The sequence below is a fragment of the Eufriesea mexicana genome, unplaced genomic scaffold, assembly GCF_001483705.2.
Source record: "Eufriesea mexicana isolate 0111107269 unplaced genomic scaffold, ASM148370v2 scaffold40253, whole genome shotgun sequence".
Classification (NCBI taxonomy): Eukaryota; Metazoa; Arthropoda; class Insecta; order Hymenoptera; family Apidae; genus Eufriesea; species Eufriesea mexicana.
Window position 1 is genome coordinate 58,426 of NW_016946403.1, and position 10,834 is coordinate 69,259.

A 10,834-nucleotide genomic window follows, 5' to 3' on the forward strand; every position below is an offset into this window, starting at 1 on the left:
CTTCCGATCTAATCCAGCTGGCAAACGTTGGCTATTTTTTCCCTTTAGACCGTTAGCAGCCACGGCTTATCGGCGTGACCCGCTTTTTCGTACTCTCGTTTCTAATCTCCCGTTGTCGTTCTTCTTCGACAGGAACAACGATTTAAGCGGCGAACGTTACGAGGATCGACGAGATTTGAGCGTTCCTCTGCAAGGCAACAACCCTTGATCACCGTACCGCCCCTAAATAAATCTGTGCTGCACGGAATCATTCACGAGAGCCGCTGTTTCGCCGCGTTTGCAGCTCGATGGCATGTGTGCAGTTCCGTGGAGAAAACAAAGAAATAAATAAAAAAAACAGCATAGGAAGACACGCGAAGAAACATAACCGTGGTGAATTGTAACAAACAGTACAGGGATACTAATACAGTACAGTAGAAAAATGAAGGAGAATTAAAAGGAAAGGGATAATACTCTGCAGCGACCAAGTTCTCACGCTTGCCAATAAATGGATTCCTACTTGAAGGTTCTCGGTGAAGCTTCGACCTCAACACTAGGTTTACGGACGCTATCTGTATGCCTATTTCTAGGAATACCTGTCAAATTGACAGGTAAAGGAAACCACGTAACTTCTTTTTAACGATTAGTTTAATTTAAAAACAATTATATAGTATATTAACAGTCGTAATATAAGTTAACTAAATCAGTTACTATCATATAAATGGAGCAACCCTTCCGTCAAATTGACGAGTTCCGTAAATCTAGCGTTAAATAAAAGTTCCTATGCCACCTAAGTATCCCCGGTCTAAGGCACGGCTTGCTAGAAGAAAGCCTTACTAATGAGTCCACTAGCAGGCTCGGGACGAAACGCATCCCTTCCTTTTCCTGTCGTCCTTCTACCTTCTACCCTGTCAATAGCAACGACGACCACGGGGATACCAACAGGCCAGCACCATAAGAACACCAGATCATCAACACAGTTGGTAAAAAGAACTCCACCTGAACACACTGAAGGAACAAAGAAGACCTCAACATAATTAGTCAATAAACCCCTCTGGGGGGGAATTCCACAACTCTTATGGTTCCTTTGGCAAGTGTGTAGAAGAACATAGGAATAATACAAAGTAAGGACACTACTGAAGATATTATTAAAGATTCTGTATGTTATTGATAATAAATGACAAAGTTCTTCACCTTTTCCAAATACGAGTCATAAATTACAGCTCCCTATTGCAAGCATAAAACAGTGAAATGAAAAGAAACTTTTATCTTATCCTACACACATCAAGATCGACGGTAACCTCCTAGATGCTACGCATAATGCCCTATAATCAAATGAAGCTGAAGTTCTTTGCATCTAGCCCTTTGCGGTCGTATTAAATTTGGACTTGGGTATCATACTGGTCGGAATTAATTTTCGTTGAAAGAGTCGAGTCAATTGTCCGTTTGTCTATGGAGGATTACGAGTCTTTATTAAGGATTAAATCGGGTGATGATTGGGGTGGTGTACGGGTCCACGAGCTTGAGAATGAGTGTAGGTAATGAACATGCCTAATTACAGTATTAAACACAATTTGTAAAATATTATTTGGAATGCTACAAAGTACCTTGGAACCTTGTCGATTTCTTTACGCTCAAGAGGTGACTGACTCGCTACGGCGTCTTTCATAGCGAGTGAGGGGTGACAGCTTTCGTTTTGACTGGGTTTTGTCATCTCCAATTGATAGGAGCACCGTATTGGTTCGCGAATAGGTTATTTAGACATTCAGGTTCTTTCAGAGAAAGTGTAAACTGATACATGGATGAATACAGTATAAAATTAGTATGGTTCCTTGCTGTGGTGGCTGAGAGCAGACCTGCGACCGCAAAGGGTTAGATTACACAAAGATCTAGTTTTATATACCACACACGAGTAGCCAAAAGCGCAGTATCGACTCCCGTACAAATGGCCAGTTTCTCCTTCTCAAATTCCACGAGTTAAATGGGGTCATGGTACGGGGTTTGAAAAATCTCGCATGCACCAAACGGAATGGGCATCGGCGGAGTTTTCTGCAGTCGTCGAATTCAGTCCGCGTTTCCGTCTCGGACGACGCGAAATCAGGTATACGAAGAGATACTTACCAGCCTTAACAGATCCGGAAACGTGACTGTCAGAACGCGTTAGAATCTCTTCCGCGAACGCGAATACGACGGAAAGGAGACACGTGTAATCTCTCTTCCCTTTTGTCCGCTTCGTGAACGTTTTTCCGAAGAATGGGCCAGGAGAGAAGGACACCAGGACAAAATCCACTTTCGACTGCGAATTCGAAATGCGTTTTCGATTCGACGACGTGAAATCGGCTGGGGGAAATAAGCTCACCCTTTGGCTCGCGAAACGTGACCTCGTCGCTGTCAAGAACCACGTGCTCTTGACAGGCAAGACGTTCACTGTGCTGGTTGATTTACCCCATACTTTTTCCTCCCAAGTCCGATGGATTTCGTATGTGTGGCGCGATGTTCGATTTCGATGATCTTCTAAAGAGATCATTGTTTATTCGACTTCAGCGATGCATGAGTTTGAGAAACGAGGAAAGAGAGGGTTGAAGAAGAAGGTACGAAGAAAGCGGAGCTTGGAGGCTAAAACTCAAATTGGAATGATTAGTGGCACACGTGGGAGAATGAAGTGGAAAATTCGAAATATCAGTTTACGTGGTATAATATATGTTTAATTGAATTTGTAAGAAATTTCTAACTAAAATTAGAGAAGATTCTTTTTGGTAATGAAATAAGCAAATTCCCTTAAGGATTTGAGGTTATCTCTATCTATTCGATTCTTTGGTCCTAGTGGCCACTAGTTCCTCTAGGAATAATAATCCTATTATTTGGGACAACATAATGCTGGACTTCTGGCTGCCTATAAGCTCTAATACGTTTTTCAAACAATTGATTTTAGATCACCAGTTACTATTGGATATTACGGTTACTCGCCCTTGCTGAGAGAATTTGTTCTCTATCACTATTTACTTGAATATTCCGATTTCATTTAAAAAGTGATTACAAGGAATTTTTAATAGATCACAGAAACCGTTGCAATAAATTCGGTTACTGTATATAATACAGCACGAAACAAAATAAAAATCATTCATATGGACTGGCTGAAATTCGATGCCTGAATTGAACTACCAGATGATTACTATTAAAGGATTTTGAAAATATGAAGAACGAACATGAAAAAAGCTAGCAGAAGGAATAAACAGGTTTTAAGCTGTACGTCATGGAAGCTCATTCACTGTCGATTTGTTTAAACTATCCCCCGAAGATATATGCATATTATTACGTTGCGAAAGCAATTACGTTGTTGGTAATAGTGACACGACTCGATGACGTTTTAAAGCTCGATATCGGGGAAGATTATCGTGAAATCCTTTAATGTCCAGTCGACGAATGCTGGCGGTGTCGTATCCGGGAACGTGAAAGCGGAAACGAGAGCTAGTTAGCGTACCTTCATGTTACGAGCAACGATAACCCATAGAGCGTAAACGATAACCACTGAGATAACTCGATGACCATTGAACTTCGTTTCGCAATTACAGTACAAGTGTGTAAAAGTAGAACTTTTGCTTAATAAAAAAATTACTGCAGGAAAAATGGAAGGGTAAAAAAGGATTTAAAGTTAGCAGAGCATGTCGCGTAATTGGAAATAAAAATAAATGAAACGCAATAAGAGGGTGAATTCGAAGTAATAGCTCCAAAATGTGTCATTGGCAGTTACCTTATATGCAAGTTTAATTGGTCTCAGATATGTGCAAAAGAACCGACAACTAGAAAGGGAAGAGAAATATATCATAGGATGAAAGACAAGTATAAAACGCAAAAAGATGATATTACCATGTAAAATTCATGGGTAATGTATGACGGAAAAAGTGGCCAGAAAAGGAAATGTACAAACATGAATTCGTGGTGTTCCATGCTGATGAACAGTTGACGTGATTTACTGCTTTCCGAGTATACGATACGACACACCAGCCTACACAGGATTTCATTTCTTTTATATGTTTATTACTGGAAGAAAAATTGTGTAAACCTTACGAGTGAAGAAATCTTAATCTATCTTAACGAGGTATTAATCGTATAAAACATAGATGAATAATGCCTATGCTTGAATTATTTTCTACATACTACCTGACACTAATAAATGATCCTTCACTTCGACATCTTTTATACGTAAAAACCGCAGATGATGAGGAATAGCTTGTATAAAATTTCTTTGCAACGTTGCGATCTAGGAGAGGTAGACGAAGATGTATTCGTTTCCCCAATTAAGTGCAATCTCCAGGGCAAACAGATACGGAGAATTCGCGTGGCGAAAAATAGAAGGGATAGACGCGTACAAGAAGAAGATGCGGCCAAAGATGGATGAATCCAGCGAGATGATTTACGGCGGCTACCTAATCTACAAGTGGAAATCCTGCAGCTGAAGTTCCATCCGTCGCTGCTTGGCGGTAACGTATTGTTACGCGATTGAAATTAATTACTCGAATAAATCGCATCACGTAGATACTTGAAACATGTTAATATTAAGGAACATGTTAATATTAACGCACATTTATATACGTGTATACATATTAGATGGATTTTATTACCGTGAGATTTGTCTTCGATTTTGAGATTTGATCGTAAACGTATAATTCAGGAATTTTTTTGATTTTTTGTATTTCTGGAATTACTGTTGTAGAGTGTAATAAAATTCTTCGATCCGTAAATCCTGTATCTCCAAATTATTATTCTTGTATTTCTGTAATTAATTAGAATATATGCAATTTTCCATATGTATCGTGACTGTTCCTAATTAATCATTAGTCAACTTAATTTTTCATTACCTGTATATTGCACAGGTTTACAAATAAACTTACAATTAGTATGATTCATGAATAATTTCTTCCTCAGCCTCTTATATATTAAGTTATATAGCAAACAATCGTAGCAGCATTTTTATTTCACCTTCCTTTTCGCATTGCAAATGAAGAATTCTAAAACATTAAAAAAAAAAAAAATTAGAATTGTACTTCGTTTGATAAATAAAATAACCAAGATTAATTTCTTATGGAACAATAGTTTCCATTCAATACAGGAAAAAATACAACTGCTCAAATTTCCTAACCTAACATATGTTGTTTACGTTGGACTCTAAAGCAACCATGCCTCTCATCTATGATACAAATTTTTAGTCCGATTTGCACACGATATTATAGGCGAATGGATTAATACTAGATACATAGCACCAGCTTCATAATTTCAATTTTAATTTCGGTGCGTAATATCACTTACTCAATACGGACGCCAAATTGGCATTACCTTCGACATTAATGCAAATTCACGACATTCACTCGATGGTACTTTATGCAATATTGGTATCTCATAACTAATTTCGTCGTTACTAACCAACAAATATCAAATTAGGAATTGCCAGCATAATTCATGGCAGCAATTCGCTGGACACATTACGGCGTCCCAACGCCGCTTTCAAACATGGCCGCCATTGCGTCTTACGATCAAGCCGACACAAAGCGTTAAATTAAAAGATAAATATGCAACTTACGGTTTGTATCGAATAATATATCGAAGATCGATCGCCTTGTAATCGATGAGAAGCAAAATCAACACAGATACCACCAACTTTCCACTAAGAAAATCAGAAAAATATCGTAACAATTCACGCACGTGGTACTATCGTTCTTCGCAGCAAGCAGACTAACTGCTACGCCGTGCGTGGCGAAGCTTGGAACTACAGCTGGCGCCAAACCCTCAATTGTTTAAAATAATTGATAAACTAATAAGAAGATTTATTTAACACAATAACAGCATAATATAAATTATAACTAAATCTCGTAAAATAAATTCGCTTCAAACTGCAATATAATCTCTCGAGGACTCTCTTACACACAGGTCTATATGTAATGACTGTCATTCACCTACTGATTGTTTTTTCGCGACTCTCTGCCACACTCGTCACACAAACATTCCTCACACTCATACCACACATTCCATGACAACCAGTAGCACAATTTTATGGTTCATAAAGGGATGAAAACTCATGGCCACCATAATTCAAGTTCAAAAGTTTCTTTTCATATATTTTCAGCCAAATTTCGTAACCATATACGGATCGTGCAGACCCCGTACTTCCATTATTCATAGTATAAAGTACGCTGCTCCTTATTTACTCTCGTCCCATTCGCAAGAACCAAGAAGAACGAAAGAAAGTACTTCCGACAACTTACACAACCTCTTCCCTCCTAGGCAAACAGTCAGCTAACCCCAGCACGCGCGACGTCTAATCAAAGAGAAGACAAATTCGAAACCAATTAAAGGTAATTCGAGTCGTGTCAGATGAGCCTTACTGTATTTGCGGAACGAGTGAAGAACGGCGCCGATCAAACATTAAAACTGACTCGTCTGAGCGCAGGTTGGGACCACGCCTAAGGCCAAGGGATGTTAAATTTTAGATTACCAAGTGCAAATCAATTTGAGACGCGGAGGAACGTGACGTCTGCTCGCATCCTAATTACACGTGTAATAAGAAGGAAAACGGCCACATTCACCCCGTCGTCGACTACGACGGCTACGACGAATAGGACGTCGACGACGAATTTACATAGCCGCGACGTCCTGGATTTATAACCGTGCGCAATCTGAATTTCATGGAAACTAATTCCGCGGCTCACTTAATGGAGTCTTCTCCCTCGCGTGGTGCAGATCGCCGCGTCGATTGCAGCTGCTACAATCTCGCGCATTTTACGCGCCCGCGATCACCTCGTGTCGTTTTCACGCAATTCATTAGTTAATCAAAATCGTCACGCAACGGGACGCAACTGGTCAGGCAACGATTTAGTTCGCGTTGTAACGAGACCGTTTCACATGGGTCGGGGGTGACAGGAGCCTGACGTGTGGTTTTGTCACAATGGAAATAGAGGCGTGACGATGTTCCGTTTGTTTTTCCCGCTCAGTGCTTTCCATTGTCCTTTTCATCTCTTTATCAGACGGTGGCTTAACTGATCGAATTTACGGCGAGAAATAATTGAAGTTGAAATGGTCGACTGCATGAATGGGATTGTATAAATCCGGGATGATATAGCTCATACTTTTAAAAATAGTTTGGTCACCGAAGAAATGGAGATTTACGCGTGTATGAGTTTCAGATATCGGATTTTTGCCTACTGAAACGAGGAAGTTAGAATAGAAGTACAAAAAAGACAAAGGTAACAATTCCCTTCGTGTTAATATCGCGAGATGGATCATAGATCACTCCACGGTCCGTGCATTCCGATCCCCCTTGTCCGGATGGTCATGAGACTTGTCAGAAATTATATAGAGAACCTGGGATTTCAACATTCATGCCACAGCTGCTTTGAAACGTGCTACGAACCGTCCTGTATCCCGATATGCCAACTTTTCTAATCACCGGATCGTGAAATACACTATAGATTGCACAGGCTGCCTAGGTTCTCTGCTCTTCTGTTCTCGAGGATACGAAGTTCATTACAGGGCATACTTAAGTCAAAGATTTCGATTAACCTCGTCTCAAAAACGTTAGTCGAACTTCCGACTAGCACGTGATCTAAGAACCAGGACATCTGTGTTTCCGATGTCGTCGTGTCAGCTATGAAACAAGCCAAGATTCAAGAATATCGATCATCTAGACTCCGGGGACTTAGATGCATCATGTATGCCTGGGAATTCTCAAATGTTGAATTCTTGGGTTTCGAGCTAATCCATGACAGGTCCATGTTAGAGAGACAGAGATGCTCTCTGCCTTGAGAATGATCGAATTCGAGTTTCACGACTGCAGGCTTTCCTTAACGGTTTTCAGGTCTCCTCGGTGGTCTTGGATACTAATATTTTAGCACGTTCCATGGAAGACGCTGAAGCATCACGTGTTTATTAATTTTGTTAATATAATAACTTTTCCGATAGATGTCGAATATATATTTGGAAGGTCCATTTGTCCTCAGGGAATTTCCTCGATCGCTGAATTTAGTGGTCTGCGACAATTATCATCATCAGTGGTGCACGAAGTGGATCATTTACGATTACTATCTATGTCGAGTGATTTATAGGCCAAACATCGATAAAACGCAATGTCTCATGGACTATCTGATAGATTCATGTTCGACGTAAGCTTGGGCATACATCGTCGCGAAACAAGAATCGCTCATCGAAATCTAGTATGCGGTGATATCATTATAGCTGATTCTGGCGTATCCATGCTTCCAGGTCCTTCAGCGGCCCCTGTGGCGATTGTCCGAACGACTCGATACTCTCGATACGGTATTCTATGGCTCGTTCACGTCGTTCGGTTTTGATTAATGAGAGAATACCACAGTGTGTTCGTGTTTCAGTCGAATGTCAAACGGAACGCAGAGCCAATAGAGGATCCTTGATCTCTTCAATTGTGCGATGATTACGCTTGTATGAAAGCCTTCTGTCATCCATTTCGATGATTTTACGTAATGAATTGCGAATCGCGGATAATATAATAGTGTCATACGTGGAAAGTTTCAAAAATTCACGATGATATGAATAATACGCGATGGAGAGGTTCTAATTGGTGCTGATTGATAGGCAGTAATTGTCAAAGCTTCGTGGCGTGTATAATTGCATGGACTTTTTTACACGCATTATTCTCGATGTAGTTATTATTAACACTACGTAGGTGGGTATAACTTTGTATACATTTTTTGATTATCACTTATTTAACTGCTTCACGCTAGAACCATGTTAACACTTTACCGGCTACTGTCACGCTGGCCTGACTTCAGTTCAGTGCGGTACAATGCTTCCACTATGCTTCTGTTTTAACTGTTCCGATTGTCTTTTCTTGATATTCTTTAAGCAGATGCTTGTTCTGTTAGTCTCAGATCTTAGTGCCTTTTTTAACCCATTTGCATCATGGCTCTACTTAAGGTGCTGTGTTCAGGCATTAGTGACGTTCAACTGACGACTAGCCCGCATCACCGCGCGTGTATCAGCACCTACTCATAATGGCAGTTAAAAGGATTTTCACAACAAAAGTAAAACTTGTTAAGAATATAATGAACCGATGTAGATGAGATGCTCACAAAAGGGATCAAACGTGATCTGTGGCATATGAAGAATATTCAGCAACTGATAATGGAAATAGTCAGCTCGCGGAATATTCCGCGCTCGGTGATAGTCGACTGTCGTGGCTCGCGGAATATTCCGCGCTTGGATGCAAATGGGTTAATAATAACCAGACCGTATGTACGAAGGATGGCGTAAATATGACCGTCAGCGAGCACTAGAACCCGCGGGAAATTAATAACAGTCGATAGTGTGAAACAGCTATATATTTTCAATAACAGCAAAAGCGGACAATCCTAGACAATTCATATTGACTAGTTACTACTACTACTAATATTTTTTTTTACCGATTATCTAACTTGATGGCTTTGGAAATAATATATACAATATTCATAAAATATGAATAGACCTTCGTTAAGAGAAAAGTTCAAAGGACCCCGTATGAAGAAACCAATAAAATATGAGCTCCTTCAATTCTCAATTTCTCTATTTTCTTTTTATCAGTTTTTTCCTCAATAATTTTCTATTATTTTCAGTGCTTAGTATAAATCTACTTTAGGTTGCAACGAAAAATATCCGAATAAAAAATAGACAAGGTAATTCAAGGGCAAAGTAGTACTAACAGAAATTATATTTCACGATAACATTTCCATATCGTAAAGTGACGTTGTCTCGTACATATGAACTATGGGTCTCATTTTTGACTGATTTCTTTCTCTAGGGTTCGACCGATGGCATTTTCACAGAAACTGTCTGGCGATAAAAAATTCGTGACCACGTACCTGTATGGGTGTCGGACGCCGATAGGTAAACGAGGCAGCAAGTCGTTAGGAGCCGAAGGAGCCACATGACACTACACATGATTGCCCGACGCGTGGCTCCTCCCTTCCTTATCTGTTCCCCCTGCTGCGGTTCGCGTACCGCTGCCGCGACATTGCTGTCATCTGAAACACACGACCGGATATCACGATAGTTTCAGTCGTATCCATGCGCTAACGGGGCTCCCGACTTATCTCCAAGTCGCATTCGAACCCCTTCCGCGCGCGTGAATTGATTAACTTTACGCGCAGACCCGAAGAAACGCATAACCGTTCATAAATGCGACGATGCGAGGAAATTCGATCAAAACCCAAGGAAAATGTATCTACCCTTGAAATTCCTGTCTGTTTCAATGATTAAGCAAGATTAAAATAGTCAACAAACGTAATTCGAGTAATTAGGGGACGATTTATGAAAGTGACTAGGTCTTGCTTAACCCTCTGCACTCGAAAGACGCCTCTCACAAGGAGAGTGCAAGTCCTTCGGGTCACCGATTTAGTTGAAACTTTGCAGGTTTGTAGATATCGTCATGTAGTTTAAGAAAATATACCATTATAGGAGCAACTACTAAGCAATTTTTGAGATATTTGCGATTAAAGTTTTATTACTTTCGTAATTACAGATTCATTTCCATCATTTTACAAGTGCAGTCGTGGCCTAAAAGCGGTAGATGAATATTCCTGTGGTAATGGAGCGTGGTTCGATTCTCGTCCCATAGTTGGTAGTTTTTTAATCTATTTTTAATTGTGTTAATTTTCCGTCTATGAAAAAATTGTAAATAGAATTTCTTAATAAAATAATTTATTTTTTACGCTTTCTTATGCTAGTTTATAATTATTACAAAACAATAAGAATATTATGCAAGAAAAATACTTTTCTATAGCAATCTTAGTTACTACAGGAAACACAAAACCTATCGCTCATGTAAGTATTAATTATTAAATTAAACATCTTA

General features: G+C 39.8%; 1 protein-coding gene across 1 annotated transcript in view; it reads right to left on the minus strand.

The window, feature by feature from the left end:
- The window catches only part of LOC108554655 (uncharacterized), a 58,265-nt gene extending 48,329 nt beyond the window's left edge, over positions 1-9,936 (minus strand). The window contains exon 1 of the mRNA XM_017910000.1: positions 9,843-9,936. Coding sequence (XP_017765489.1) covers positions 9,843-9,921 — 79 coding nt within the window. The 5' untranslated portion in view covers positions 9,922-9,936. The remainder of the gene's footprint in view (positions 1-9,842) is intronic.
- Positions 9,937-10,834: the final 898 nt, after the last annotated feature.